The 16,734-nt window shown below is 37.2% G+C and overlaps 1 protein-coding gene across 1 annotated transcript; it reads left to right on the top strand.

The window, feature by feature from the left end:
* The first annotated feature begins 262 nt into the window (after positions 1 to 262).
* Positions 263 to 3,695, top strand: LOC128367603 (probable 2-ketogluconate reductase). Its single transcript, XM_053328214.1, has 5 exons — positions 263 to 641; positions 1,129 to 1,300; positions 2,180 to 2,358; positions 2,449 to 2,545; positions 3,539 to 3,695. Exons 1-5 carry the CDS (start codon positions 263 to 265, stop codon positions 3,693 to 3,695), a joined length of 984 nt encoding a protein of 327 aa, XP_053184189.1.
* Positions 3,696 to 16,734: the final 13,039 nt, after the last annotated feature.

The raw sequence follows: 16,734 nt of genomic DNA, 5'->3' as shown, positions 1-16,734 counted from the left end.
GAAAGCTTTCTGGAGAAAATTATATAGTGTTGCACTAATTACTATTATTATTCACTTAAAAACAGCTCCATTTAAATACAAGGAAATGTTCATTCAATTTGTCAGAAAATGTCAAATTTTGCAGATGTTTACAGTATTGCATGTTTTGATGACCTTCTACTAGAAGACTAGGTTTTGCTGGAATTACTTAATAAAAAGATTCAACTCTTTATTTTTAGCCAGATGGTACAGTTAGTCATTTTTTGTCTAACCCCATTAGGCAATGGAAGATGAAAAACCATGGGCGTTGGTCTCAGAAATCGGGGGAGAGTATGGTTACCTTGAAGAGCTAGCTGACATGCTGAAACAACACTTCCAAATCATGTGCCACAAAGACTTTCTACAAAACCCAGTGCTTCATGGCCCCAAGATCCAGATCCTCTTCATATGGAAGTACTTCCCTGTAGCTGAGCCTTCGCTGCTCAGATTGCTTCCCTCCCTTAAAGTGATTGCCAGTGGAGGAGTGGGCATCGACCACCTGGATTTGCCGTTCATCAACAGTCTCGGAGTGAAGGTGGCCAACACGCCTTGTGTAGTCAGCAATGCTACTGCAGATATCGCCATGGGTCTGCTTCTGGCATCAGCTCGCAAGATCCTTGAGGGTGAGATCAAAGATTGTGTGAACTCTCAGCCCAGTGTGTAACACTCCATGTTATTCCAAGACCAAGGTGTACAGCTATCTATACCATCTCAGACAAGTTAATCTGTATGCATTTAAAATTGGGAGAGCAGCTTCTTTATCTGTCCCAGGCCTTATCTTCATTATGCCTAAGTATGGAATTAATTCTTAAATGTCCACAATCTTTGGATAAACATGAATATTTTTAAATTTTCTTTTAGAGATCGGAGCAAAACCACATTGTGAGGTTATGTAAGCTTCTGTAGTCCTCTGGAAATCTACATTTTAAAAACTTGGTCAAAGAACCAAAGAACCAAATCGGAATGTAGAATTGTTTTGTCCAAAATCTATTAGTGTTGGTGGGTGGGAAACCAGTGTGGGATTGTTTCCTGGTTGCTAACTGGTTAATCAGCAAAGAGTGAAGAGGTCTGTAATAAATGAAGAAAATCTTTGGTCCTTTTTCCTCATAGGTCATCATATTGCTGTGGACCCAAAGACCACTAATCTACCACAAAGCTTGATAGGAATTGAAGTCACAGGGTCGACTCTGGGAATCATTGGAATGGGAGAAACTGGTTATAAAATTGCCCAAAGAAGCAGAGGGTTTGAAATGAATATCCTGTATCACAACAGAACCAGAAGGTAAAAAAAATGAACGACAAATGTTGCAAATGAGGTTATTTTTAATCAGTAGGTAACAATATGATATTTGAGAATGTTTTGTTGGCTTTTTGCAGAAATAATCAATGATTGCATGTGATAATTTACTCTATTGATCCTGGGGTTTCTCCACTTACTATAATTGCACAAGACACAAGAAATTATGTAGAACCAGTGACAGTCAACTGCTTATGGTTAACAAGTTGGCGTTTTACTAATTTAATCCACACACACTGTTCAGGTGTGAGAGCTGGAAAGACACTTTAAAACATTTCTTTTAGGCAGATCTTTCCTAATGTGACCCACAGTATACAAAAATGGAAAAACATTTTTTTAAATTTGATGCGGTTGATACACGTTTTTATAAATGTAAATGTACAAGTTTTACCCGTTTTTATGAAAAAAATTAAAAATCGGCATTGAAACATGTTCAAATGTTCTCCTGGATCATACAATAGTGACTGTGAATGTCTTTTTTTCACAGAAGGATTAAACATTTATTAATGACTGATTAATGCTTGTCAATCAAATAACTGTAAAGCACTTTGAACTAGTCTGTATGAAAGGTGCTATATAAATAAAAAATGATTGATTGATTTATTGATGGGAATTTATGAATGAGAATTGGTGTAGAGACTAAATATGAGTCAGAATATGAATAGTATGTGAGGGTTAAGTATCTAAGTATGTTTTTTGTACAGTGCTTTTACGAAAGAAACTTATTGGTCCCTCTTTTTAAATAAAAAAACATCCCCCTAGTTTATCTCCCACAAAAATATGCTGTTCCTGGATTAGTTTTTAAAATAGAAAAAGCACTCTCTCTGGAGTAAAAAAAAAGTTGGAATTCATTTTTGTATTCAGGAGCACTGAAGATGAGCAGGCAGTCATGGCAACTTACTGCGAGACCCTGGATGACCTGCTGAAGAGGTCGGACTTTGTCATGATAGCTGTCACATTGACCCCCTCCACCACAGGCCTCATCGGTCACAGAGAGCTATCACTCATGAAACCCACGGCAACACTAGTCAACATCAGCAGAGGTGAGAACAATGTGTTTCCTTGACTGTATTAATCTTGATTGATTGACTGCTGGTTAGTGTTACCTTGATAACGCTCTATTCATGTCTCAGGTCAAGTTGTGGATCAGGATGCCTTAATTGAGGCTCTCCTAGCAGGTACAATCTGTGCAGCAGCATTAGATGTGACCCATCCTGAACCATTACCAAGGTATCACTTCTTTAAAAATACACTCTCAGATTTGGGCCCATATTTATCAAACATCTAAGAAATATACTTGAATGCTCTAAAGCAGGGATATTCAATTCAAATTCATTGAGGTCCAATTTGTGAACATTTCCTAAAATGAAGGTCTGGAATATCATAATGTCCGTGTTATTTTTCAGTACCTTGAAGTAGCATCATAGTTACATCAGCATCTGTGCCTAGTGGCTAGATTGTAGACGGTAAAAAATACCCAGTACAATTCTCTAATATGGCAACAACATTTATTAGTATTTACACACTGAACCTATGGGATTCAAATAAATAATAAAATAAGAATAAAAAAAGAATAAGATAAATTTAAATATTTCAAATAAAGATGGCATTTTACAATACAGCTTTTGATTGTACTTTTTAAATAAAGTGCTTAGTTTTAGAAAAAATACTTACTTTTTTACTTTTAAACTTAACTTAAACATAAATCATATGGTTAATTTCACATCTAATAACTTTAAAACAATATATCTCAACACATACTAACTCTTTTCTATGTGTGTATCTCACTGACAGTCCAAAGATTGGCTGATTAGTGTTAAGTGAGAAGATTGACAAGATTCATTCCACTTTAACCGTAATAGGTGGAGAAGATGTGCCTGTTTAAAATAGATACACTTGGAGTATATAACAGTAACAGTATAATCTACAGTTAAACCAAACGTTCAGGTAACATATCATTTATTATGAGATATGATATTTAGTATAATTTAAGATCACTGTTAAGTCAAATAAGTTGGATAATTAGTTTTTGAGTAATAATAAAAGTGAAAGATTTTTACTTTTATCTTTCACTTAAGTCCAAAATATGAAATTATTTTGAGCAGTTTGATAAATATGGAGCCAGAATAACACCTTCAAGCTAGATGATGCACCATTCTACAGTAACATACTATTAATGTATTACTCTCTACTCACTCGTTCCTCGTGTTTCATCTCATGCAGGGATCATCCTCTCCTTGGCATGCCTAATGTCCTGATCACCCCCCACATTGGGGTCCACACCTATAACACAATGAGCAGGATTATAGAGAAAATGACAGAAAATGCCCTGGCTGCAGTGAAAGGCTTACCTGTTCCAAATGAAGTCAAGCTGAAATGACTTACACCTTTCTGTACTGTATTAATATTTTACTACATGTATAATATGCAACACGTTTATATTGAAAATAAAATGTGACAATGAAAATGATAGAAAAATACATATAGCAAATATTGAATTACAATGTGAATAAATTGAAAACTGTTTTTTTTTCTTTATGAGAAATAATGTATTGTTTGCATTGCTCACTATATTATTGAAATACTGTAGACACATTTTATTGCTTGGAAATTAGATTGCATATTTCTTGTCAGTGATGTACAGTAAGCATGGTGCTGGTACATTGGTAATGATTATCCACAGTTAATGTTTGATATAACTGTATATAATGTGTAAACATCAGAGAGGTATGTCATTTCAAAACGTGCCTAAAGGAAGGGTTCACATTTTTGAAGTCTTTCTTAAAACAACAGTCAGGTACACATATGAACATGAACAGGGTTTTCTTGGTGTAATCATTAAAAGTTCCACTCCAAATGTAGTCACAATATAATTAATGACTCTGAGGGACAGAATTTACAGTCCTGGTTTTGAGAAAACTGCTTTGAAAAGCTTATCTGGAGGCAATATGAAGCTTCAGTTGACTGAATTAGTCAAATAAAGTAGATTTTAGAAAATAAAATCCCCATTTGTGTTTCAAGGCTTTTCCTGTTTAGCTGCAGTGGAAGAATAGTAACAAAAAAGAGGGAATATTGACTTGATTTGAATGATTTGGACAGCTATCTTCAGAAAAACATATTATGAAGGAATCTCTTAATGGACAGCAAAAAATAATGTGTTCATTTGGCACCTGATTGCTGTAAACATAAAAACTTGTGAACAAATCCTTTAAAACTCTGCTTGCCTGAGATGTTCTGTAATAGCAGAATCGTCTCTATGGTCACGTCTCAGCCCTCACAGAACATGGTCAAGGTTATGGGGAAAAAAATGCGTTTGTGAACAGCAATATGAAGCATGAGGCAGGACATGTTTAGTTTATTAACACTAAACCCAAATCCCATTCTGTCTCTAACCTTAACCAAAGTGCTTTTGTTGCCTAAACAGAGGTTCAACTCAGGATGCCAGTCTGTGTTTCTGGTGTCAAAGACCTTCACTTTGTATGCTCACCATCCACCCAGAAAACCTCCCTGTGTGTGTGTGTGTGTGTGTGTGTGTGTGTGTGTGTGTGTGTGTGTGTGTGTGTGTGTGTGTGTGTGTGTGTGTGTGTGTGTGTGTAGTATATGACAGTCTAGACTTGACTGGAAAATATTACCAGTGAGAAATATCCAAGTAGGAATTTGGTTTTCCATCCAAACTACTTGCCAAAGCCAATTAGGGTTTTCTTATACTGCCCCCTGTGCAATAAGTGCTTTCATTGCCAGCACTGCAATATCTTTACATAAAACCTGAACTAGCTTTATTTCATTTCATTGCCTCAGATATTGCATAACCTTTATTTAATCAGGTAGTCTCGATGCGATCAATATCTTATTTGGAGAGACCTGAGTACAGTAGAAGAAATAAGGACAATAAGGAGATGAGACACACAACGAAACACAGCCACTCACACATACAAACAGACATATGAACAAATGATCACAGACATCAGAAAAATATAAAAAAATGTTAACTAGTGTTGAATTTTGGATTGATATACTAAAAGCTTCAGTTGGAGATATTTCTTTGAAGACCGTGCAAAGTGAATTCAGACATTTTCTTCTAAACACATTAAATAGGTCATAAATGTATTTCTAAAAAAAAGTGTAAAAAGCATTTCAACCATTTAGATTTGAATTGTGGAGCTAGGCTTCACAAACTGTGTTTCAACATTTCTGTGTTCAGGATTTAGTGGGCGGGTCTGAAAATTAGCATAAACCCGCCCCTGCTGCTGTAGAGGTAGCTATAAATACATCCAGTGCACACTACTACTACTACAGTCTACAGTTAGCCAGTTAGCTGAGTTAGCCGCTGAGCTAGCAGCCGAGTTAGCTGCCGAGCTAGCAGCTGAGTTAGCAGCAGAGTTAGCAGCAGAAAGCTCTCAAACGTAGCGTCCATGTTTCTGGTAAAGGTGGTGATTTTGATTGACAGGTGACACTTGGCTTCAGCGAATTTGGTGGGCACTTCCACAGATTTGGTGGGCACTTCCACAGATTTTGGGAGCAGAGAAAAAGAGATTTTGAGACCAGAGAAAAAGGCTGAGTTTTACACAACTTTGAAGCCTAATTTCATATATTTGGCGATTTTTTAAATCATTCAAATTTGGCAGGGTGGTTAACAACACACTTATCTGTGGTATGTCAAACTAAGAACACTATTTATTCTTACTTTACACTTTGCACAGACTTTAAAAAAAGGAGAGAGAGAAAGAGACAATGTAAAGAGACAATGTATAATTCTCTTCCTTGTTGCTTGGACAATGTATAATGTATAATTCTCTTCCTTGTTGTTTGGAAGATAATTTTTTTTTTCATGTAATATATGGTTAGTGCTTTATATAGCTCCTATAATCAGACTCAGGCCAGAGTGGTAAACTACATCAAGCTGTTTTAAGGTGAAATGAACAGCGTGAGAGAGCTGGATGGATATCTCCATAATCAAGCACAAACATAATGCTCGGTTGCACAGTGGTTTTCATGTCCTCAAGAGAAATACACGTTTTATTTTGATATACGGAAGACACTTTAACCTTCACACTCTGCACTCGGTACCATTATATGCACGGATGCAGGAAGATGTAACAATGGGTTCTCGAGAGTGAAATACAATACTTATCAGCAGTCAGTACAAGTTTAAGGATTTCTGCAGAGATTGTCTGAAGAATTATAGTCAGGCTGTGATCTAGACATGGCGTGTGTTGGAGAAGAGACGTTGCATACAGAGGACAGAATCTGCATAAAAATGGATGGTGTGTGTCTGAGCTGTGCTATTATTTATGTAGGCTGCAAATAATACTACACCCAGCACAAAACCTTGTGGTACCCCTTAGATTATGTAAGGAGAATGAGTACATCAGAGCACATGAACTTTGTTCTGTCATTGCATGAAACTATATATGTACCAATTTCAACAGCAAGTTTTTTTCTTTTGACTCATAACTTTATTTCTCAGATACAATATAGATTAACTTGACTTCACTGAATACACTGATATTAAAAAGAGGAATTTATATAGACAGAATATATTTCTTCTCAGAATATAGGCCTGATTAGAGCGGGGTTGGTGGGGGGGGGGGGGGGGGTAGAAGGTCATGTTTTGTCCATGAGGCTTTAGCTACAGTACGCTCAAATGAGGCTCTTGAGGACGTTTGTCCGTGAATCAATGTGGCAACGAGGACAGACAACAGTGGGGCTGCCACTCACTTTCTATCTATGATTGTGTTTTAGAAAGGGCACCCTGTCTTGTAGTGAAGGGCACCCTTTCAGCAGGTGGCTCACACAGGCCTCCCTGAAGTCCACAAGGCAGCTGAGTCTGACTGCTTTTCCCTTCCCTAAGGCTGCTCCTATAAAGTGTGAAGGTGTTCCTTATAGTGAGAGATGCAGATGTAAAACTAGAGGTGTCCTTGAGGTAGTTTTGATTGGTCCACAGCTCCTTAGTTTAATTTACTTGACAGTATTTTCCTAAGTAATCATTTAGGCACAGGATGTGTAGTTAGATCTAAATAGTGTGTTTCTGTTGTCTCCCAGTTTGGCATGTCTATTTCCCTATGCAAAGCAGTCTTGACATTACTAATTCATTACATTTAAAAGGTGATGTCTGTATTTCATTACAGTCGGATTAAGTCGGGTTGTTATTTAGGACTGTCAAGATCAAAATACAACTATCTGACTGGCTGTTGCTTCATTTCCTCTCCACTCTGGTCTCTGAAAATCATAATGGAATCCTTTTTTTGTCATGTTAATTGCTGCATTTTAGTTTATTTCTACCCATTTATAATTCCTGACAGTTTTTTTTAACCCTAACCCTAATCATTCTAGATCCTGTTACTGACCAGTCTGCACACCTGTCCATCATCCCCCCTAATCAGCCACTCCCTGTATACACCTGCCCTCAAGTTTTATAAGGACAAGGCTCTATTTGTTATTCTTATTGTTAACCGAATCTCATACACAGAGCCAGATGTGGGAATACCCCCCTCCATCTGTTCAGATATTATCAATATAGTCTTGTTATATAGTCAAGTCAAGTTATATAGTCATTCACTATGGGAATGAACTACGTATCTGCATCATCATTTTACTATTATACTAAACACAACAAGAATACAACATGATGATGTCACAGAATGGCATTGCAGTTAGACCATCTTTCCACCTTACAGCGTGCTCCAGGTCATCACCACTTGACAGGTAACGCTGAATTTTTTTGGCAGCGCGCTCAAGCCACGCACGTATTAGAGCTCTGGTAAAACTTCAAAGACTCGAGGTCATAGTTGACGTCATTGTGAGAGAGAACGGTTAGGGCAGATAAGCTCCACCTCAGATGAGTATAAAGGAATACAAGTCACAGATTGTCATTCGGTACATGGTGTGCAGACCGGCTTCAGTTTACTAGTGTTATGCACAGTAAATCTACAGTATTATTGCATTGAACCCTGCCTTACTCACTGTCTTGTTGACTCTTGAAGTTTCTTTTGTTCTTTATTGAAAATACATGTTGAGAAGAACCCTAAATATTTTTTTTCTGTAACAAAGACCAACAATGAACTTATAAGTAATGGAATGTTTCTGAAATCTGATATATGATATTCCTTTGTGCACTAGGCTGCCATTTTTGTCCAAAAAGCTATTAAAAACACAGAGTCGTTTCTAAACAAACAATGGTAATCACTCTCTTCAAGGATGAAGGAACATGTCACCCAGTGCAGTGGTGCGGCTCATTGACGTGTTTTTAATAGATTTTGGACAGCAGGGGAGCTCTGTGACATCGAGAAATAAGACACATCAGGCTATTGATATGCACACACGCACCCACACACCTACACACACACACACACACACACACACACACACGCAAAGATTATTTGTAAGTGAGATCAGTTAATTGTTGGTTTGACTCTGCACATGAGATTGTTGACAATAAGAAAAAAGCTTTATCCTTTAGGGCTGGTCACACTAGACTCTGTGTTAGGACATTTTAGCCACATGTCTCACAAAATATATGATTTCAGGAGGTTGGAGAGACAGAGTGACTTGTTTGAGGCAGCTTTATTTATATAGCACATTTCATACACAGAGGCAACTCAATGTACTTTACAGAAAAATTAAAATATCTAATAAGAATTACAAGCATAAAAACTTAAACGTAAAGAAAACCAAACCCAATTATAATAAAAAGTCACAATTGAACAGTAAAGGGTTAGTGGAAATATTCAAACATACAATAAAAAAGAAGCCAATTATAATGAAAATAAAACCAAAAAAAAAAAAATAGAAAGAGAGAAAGAATACCAAAAGTTAGACTTAAATAGAGCACGAAATGAGAGTGCAGCTTAAAATAATTAAAATGATTAAGAACATGCAGTGCAACAAATGAAAGATTAAGATTTAAAGTGCTTGAAAGAGCTCAATCATAAGCACATGAAAAGAGAAACGTTTTTAACCTGGATTTAAAATATTCATGTTTAATATATTCATGTCTGCATTAGAAATTCCATAACCCCATCAATAATGAACCAATAATTAGTCCTAAGATAAAAGTCTCTTGTGCATAATAGCCTTAATGTTGTAGTCCTTGCACTGCCTGCCTATCTGTCTGCTCAAGGACTCTGCCTGTTTTGGGGCTTTGTTTGCTTTTTTGCACTTCTGATGGCCTAGCTGTTGCTGAACTTGTTTTGTGGAATACCTCAAGGGAACATTGTTTACATTACCTGCTCCGTGCCAGTATCCTGCTTTTAGGTCCTCTGATTCTGTACAATTTATGTCTAGAAGGCAGCATAGAGAAATCAGTAATGTTTTGAATTCACATAGGCTCTTTAATTCTTTGTTTCATTCTTTGGACACATTTCCTGTGGTTGGCTATTGTCTAAAAACAGCTGTTGTTAAATGTTAATCAGGTTTGACAAGTTGTTCTCACAATGACAAGTTTATCACTTAAGCACATATTTATTTTGGCATTATGCGCAACCTCTTTTGGAGTCATTTGAAGCAATAAATGCTGGTTATTGCAGCATGACTGCATTGTACTTTCTGTACTCTGTGTGTTTGTGTGTGTATATAGATGAGTAGGAGGGTAGTGTGTGAAGAAAAGCTTATGATCTATACTGCTACTGTGAGTCACACACAGTCCTTCCCACATGTAATTAACATCATTTTAACTTTATCTTGAAAAAAGGGGATACAAATAATGAACATAAACATCAGAAATGTTGAAATCTGGTGGGAACTGAAGCGCTCAGTGCTCTCAGTGAGTCAGAGAGAGAGAGAAGCTGCCTGAACCACAAACAGATCAATCCCTCTCTTCCTGATGGGAAGGACTGAAGCCTTTTTATTTGTTCATGGCTTTGTCAGTGGCCCATCCTCATGTTCCATTTCTATTTTTGAATTTTCAGCTACAGTAGATGAAAGCATTATCTACTGTGAGATTTTTCCATAGTTGGGTCTCAAAGCCCAGGTTTTTTTTGTAATTTTAGGATTTCTTAGTGGGAACAGCAAACTTTGTGTTAATATCATTATCCAGATGAGGACGAGGAATATGCCACTGTTAAATAAAGCAGGAGAACACACAAGATAGAATTGGTAGAGGATTAGAAATCAGACTATTTTAGTATTATTGTAATCTTGTTCAAAAAAGCTGGTAATAGTTCATTTTACTGAGCTGCAAGTAATTTCATGGAAAGTAGGTTATAATAAGCAAGTCATTTTTGACTAATTTCTTTGAAATTCCCCATCTCATTCTTTGCCAAAGTTCAGAGAGTAAGGAGATTGGTGCTAGTGGACTCTACAAAGAAAGAAGTAAGACCTCCAGCTCACACAAAACACACGACTACTGACACGGAATAAATAATGGAAAGTATAATTATAACTTTCCTGATAACTTCTTTTTATATGAGTAAAGAATCTCTTTAGAAAAACAACATTTCTTTGTTTGATGTAAATCCTCAAATCAATTATACCATGGAAATTAAACAAATAATGAACAACCAAAATTGCAATAGAGCACCCGCCCCATGTGTTGAGGCTACAGTCCTCGCTGCAGGTGACCCCGGTTCGAATCCCGCACCGAGCGGTCTTATCCTGCATGTCATTCCCCTCTCTCTGCCTCCTGTTTCCTGTCTATCTCTACTAACCTGTCCATTAAAGGCAAAAAAGCCAAAAAAAAGAAAAAAAAAAGAAATGAGGTGTGTTCAACTCTCAGAGCTTCATATATAAATTAAATGTATATTCTGTTGGACCAAGTAGCATGTAATATAAGGTTATTAGTCTTATTTGGTCTTGATTTCTTCACTGAGAATGTTCCTTGAAGGTTGTTTGTTAACCTTGAGTTTCTTTATAATGTCAGTTGTAGTCAGTTTTTAGCATGTCTGGCCCGAAGAAGGAAAAAAAAACAAAAACCCAAACTGAGATCTCAGGAAAAAGCTGAAAAATAAAATAGAAATCTCCTCAGTGAAGTTCCCTTTGATTTGGTTCATTCTGTCTCCTTGGAATGGCACAACATCCACATATCAGCATCCCGACAAGATGAAGGTATTCATGAGCAGCGATGAGGAGGCAGCACTCACAGATAGAATCATCCTTCAAAAAAAAAAAAAAAATCATGCGAACACACAGTCAGCCTGCAGTCAGCCTGACTGTGTGGTTATGAAGTATTATGATACTTGATCTTATAAGTCATTATACAATGCTTTATAATATGTTATGACCAGGGGTGCATTAATGAACGGGCTAACCTGGGCTACAGCCCCAGGGCCTCCACCATGGGTGGGGCTCTAAAAATTGAGAATAATTATGTAGGCTAATGAACACTCGACTGTAAAGCACATGACGCTGCACTACAATGACATCTGGTGGTAAAAGTGATGGGTATGGTGCGACACCGAGAGCCCCTCCCCCTCCCCCATATCTTTAATTTTGATACTGTACAATGAAACAAAATCACACCATATATATCCAACACGCAGCTTAGTAGACGGCACACAAAGCGACAGGCAAGACGACACATTGCCTAATAGTTAGCAACAATGAAGCGTTCACACCCAAGTGGCGTTGTAATTGTTGTGATGTAATTGTGTGTGGATGTGTGTGTGAGTATATGTTGGCTCATTTGCAAAAGTGAAATGCACATTAATGGTACATACATTGGTACATACATTGGTACAAATAAATGGCACAGAGCCAAAGATGACCTTGTATTGAGTTTTTATAGGCAAAATATATTGTGTCAACCACTTAGGAATGGGAGGCTCATAAAGTCCTGTAGCCCAGGGGCCTCCAGTGATGTTAATGCAGCCCTTGGTTATGACAGTTGTTATAAAACATTATAAATATGAATGAGTACTGATAACTAATATATTTATACAGTGCTATAAGCAGATTATAATGCATTATAAGTAGACATGGGTGTCATAGAAAGAGTTAATAGGTTTATTTTTTATTTATCATTGTAGGAGTTGTTTAATTCTGTAAGGGTGCAAATTAAATTCTTGTAATTGTAATGTGATGGACATTAATAAGTGCTCTGCTGCAGTCATTTGTGTGCAGGCTGATTTTTTTTTTTTTTTTTTGAAGGATGATTGCTGCTTCATCTGCCATCCAGATCGTCATCGCTGCTCATGAATGCCTTCATCTTGTCGGCATGCTGATATGCGGATGTTGCGCCGTTCCAAGGAGACAGAATGAATCAAATCAAAGGGAAACCATCTGAGGAGATTTCTATTTTATTTTCCTGCTTTTTCCCCGAGATCTCAGATAATTTTTTTTTCTTCTTGGGCCTAGACATGCTAAAAACTGACTACAGCTGATTTTATAAAGAAACTCAAGGTTGACAAACAACCTTAAAAGAACATTCAAAGTCAAAGAACTAATAAGACTAATAACTTTATGGGAACTTCTACTATCAACTAATGAATTTTTGGTCCAACAACATTTAATTTGTGTATAAAGCTCTAACAGATGAACACTTCCTAATTTCTAATTCACTGCAATTTTGGTTGTTCATTCATTCATGTTTAATTTCTGTGCTATAATTGAGTTGAAGATTTGTATCAAACAAATTGTTATTCCGTCTGCTATAAAATATGTGACTCTTTTGCACAAGGATACTAAAAATAATTCCTTTTTAACCCTTTCATGCATGAATTATGATATCCTCAGTCAGGAGTTTATTTCCCAAGAGTCTTTATTTATCTTTAGGCTATACAACATTGAACATGTTTAGTCCATTATGTCGACACATTTACAAATTTTCATGTGCGATAAATGGTGAAAACAATGTATTTCTGAATTCAGTTTACTGGCATGGAAAATGTGAGTATTTTTAAAAGTCACTGAAGTACTACTCTTGATGCTTTCCCTCCACAGAAGTGAGAGAATAATCACCGTTTGGCAGCTGCATCGACTTTAAACTGCCAATTTTCACAAATAATTAAAAAACACTTTTACACTGTGTTTAAGATGTATATATAAAAATAAAGCCAACAAGAAGAAAAGAGAGAGTTTTTTTGCAAGCCTTATTAATACTAAAGCACTTTTGAAACTGTTAACATCAATTAATATTAAGAGAGCTGATACTTGTGTCACTCCCGGGAGATTAAGGAGATTGGAGGGGATTAGTGGTGATGTTGATAGAGCTGGTGAGGCAGATAGAGAACGTGTGGATGAAAAGTGTTCCACTGCGTGTTGAACTGCGAGCATCATACAGTTATCATGTGGAACTAACAGCAGGATCGATTGTGTAGCCATTGATGAATAATAAATGATACTGTTTCAACATCGGCCCACAACCTTCCTCATAGAGACTAAAAATCCCCTTTCTCATAAATGTTGACAATCGCAGTTTTGTCACATAAATATTTCAAGCATCCTTTTTTTTTCTCTTGATTTGATGGAAACAAACCAGCACTATTTTTCTGCACCCTTCATCCTTTTCAAACACATAAGAATCTCTTTGCATATCCCATTTCTTTTTTTTTTTTTGATTTACTGTTAGAGCCTTATAGCGAAGTGGGGTTTTGTTTTATTGCTGCTAAGGTGTCATGCTGCTTGGTGGAGGAACAAAGCTGCAGTAACGTGCAGATGTAATCAGATGCTGTAGTGCAACGACCAGTGCAAGCAGCGCTGTAACAGTTTGATATAAGCCTGACCTTGAAATTCACTTTTTTGCACAGCTGTGTGGTGTTTTGGATGCAGAGAGGGACCACAGGTGGGTGGAGAGGTGCGACAACGTGGGAGGTTCATTCAAATGAAGCAGCGGGAAAAAGCAAGTGGTTGGTTGTGGTTTTGGAGGGTAATTTGGTCTGGAGATCACGTCCATGTTCCTGGTGCAGCAATAACAGAATAATATTAATAAACAATTTAAACAAAGATGGACTCTTTTAATTAAACACTCCATTAAGCAGATGCATTCCTCAGGCTATTTTAACTCTCTCTTTGTCTTCCTGCCTCCACTTTGTCATTTTCACTAGTTTCTGGTTCACTAGACAAGGTGGTTGTTATTGTTGTTGTTGTTGTTGTGAAACCAAAACCAAAAAAACACAGTATAGTATTACCTACTTATTAAATACATCTCGCAACATTAACTGAAGCAGATTATAGCACAGAGAAGGTCGCTATGGTAACTACAGTAAGGATGCTATATGGACCAGATAAACCAAAGAAAATGAAAAACAGCAACTGAATGAAGCAAATAATATATGCTTATACTGTATATAGATTTATATGTCAAATATCTGGTAGTGTCTTTGTGGGACTACAGCATTGTATTTACCTTAAATCACTTGCAAATAACACCAGGCTGCAACAAAATAAAATATCACACACACACATCTCAACACAAATCAGCCTGGTTGGTTATAACTTAGTATTCTTTTTATATGGTAGACATCACATTGTCAGGGCTCATCAATCCTGTGTGGCAGTGCATCCTTCCCAGCTTTATTTTTTATCGTATTTTATTCCTTAAACTGTGACTCAGGAAGTAGAGCGGTCGTCCACCAATAGAAGCATCAGTGGTGCAATTCTCAGCTCCTCCGGTCCACAGCCATCAATGGTGCTTCTGATGGCTGCGCCCATGGTGTATGAATGTGTGTGTGAATGTGTAGTTCCCTCCTGATGAGCAGGTTGGCACTCTGTGTGGTAGCCCCTGCCATCAGTGTATGAATGTGTGTAAGTGGGTGAATGTGACATGAAGTATAAAAGCACTTTGAATGGTCAAAAAGCCTAGAAAAGAGCTATGTAAGTCCACTTACTAATGCAGTGCCTGTTTAAAATGGGCCTGTTCAGAACATCCCCATTGCTTGGTCTCCAGTATTGATGCTTCAACTCATATAAAAATGAATACTGTTGACGTGAGGTGTGAGTACCAATATCATGAAAGAAACGTACAAATTTATTATAAAGAGATGTAAAGTGCTGTAATAGTGAATCTGTTCTTGTTTCAAGTATGATGAAGCCGCATTTAAAAGTAAAGTACATAACAGAGAGCTTTTGAAAAAAATGTGCGTCCTCAAATTAAGTGGATCAATCACACTGGGCTCTTAGATCATTTATTTTCTGTGGCTTCAGTTCAGATCATTTGAGTTGGTGTATTTGTGCTTTGTGCTTATATGAGACATACTAGTTTTGAACTGCCCATGGGAGGCAGCCTAAATGTCTGTCCGTTCTTGATTAAAGCTGTGTTTTCACTCTACTTTATCTATAAAGCTTTCCACCACTGTCTCTCCTCACCAGCTCTGTCTCTCGTGCTCTCATTCATCCTCTCTCTTTCTCTTTTTCTCTTGTCTTTTTTTTTTACAATGAGTCGGGAAGCCGACAACAAAGCCTAACTTTTAATGCCGTCAAACAAAGGGAGATATCCTCCCCTCATCTCTCTCATGGCAGGGATGTATAGCTCTGATCTCTGCCTGTGCTCAGGATCATGACATGCAGTCTCAGAGCTCAGAGATCCCGCCTCGCTGCTGCAGAGCAGAATGACTCTCTGATCGATTGTTTATTATTTAGTTTATTAATATTGATTGTGTAGCATGTCCAAATTGCACCAAACTCGAGTCTGCTGTTCCTCGGGTCTCCAGCTATTCACATGCCAAATGTGAAGTAGACTGGATGGTAATTAGTAACAGGCAGGCAGACAAAGATTCCTTCCTTTAGTAGAGAAATGCATCACGGTCATAAATGTGCAATACAAATATAATACAATGTGATAGGATCATTTACACTGTGAAATAAGGTCAGGCAATATAGCAAAAATAGATCACAATATTTAACGGGCAGGATCAGGATCGTAGCTCTTATTATGATTCTTTTTCACGTTGGTAACACTATTGTGGAAGTTAATGAACAATTTTCAAGATTCGAAACAGTTATTTTCTATCACATAATGATAGAAATGTGTGTAATTTGCTCTGGTGTGAGCTCATTTTTCACCTGAGTTTGTACAAGGTGCTTGCCGTGACTAGCAAACTGCATTCTGTCACGGAGCTGAACTGATGCAATCTGTAGCATGGTACTAATGATCTCTCTGTAAATGCAGGTCATGGAGACATTTTAATTGTTCATGATCTAATATTGTCGTATCACACACCCCTTCCATTAAGCACAGCAACATGAAAACAGAAATAGTAGTGGATTGATACAACCATTAAATTAAATTTAAGTTATTTTTCATCATCTTGTACTAATTAAAACACACATCTGCTTTTGGCTGCAGATGAATGGTGATGTGTTTTCACATGTTGTTCACACCAATTTATATTTCATCATGACAAGCACTTCTGCATTTTGCACTGCTTCACATACATGACCCAAAATAGCAGGTGTGCTTGAAGTCAATACAGTTCATGAGCCCAAGACATACCACTCCACTCTGCTCTCACCCGATTAAAATACAGCCTGTAGTGTGTCCACAGTGA

This window comes from Scomber japonicus, chromosome 11 (genome assembly GCF_027409825.1).
Source record: "Scomber japonicus isolate fScoJap1 chromosome 11, fScoJap1.pri, whole genome shotgun sequence".
Lineage (NCBI taxonomy): Eukaryota > Metazoa > Chordata > Actinopteri > Scombriformes > Scombridae > Scomber > Scomber japonicus.
This window is presented reverse-complemented; position numbering and strand designations above follow the sequence as displayed.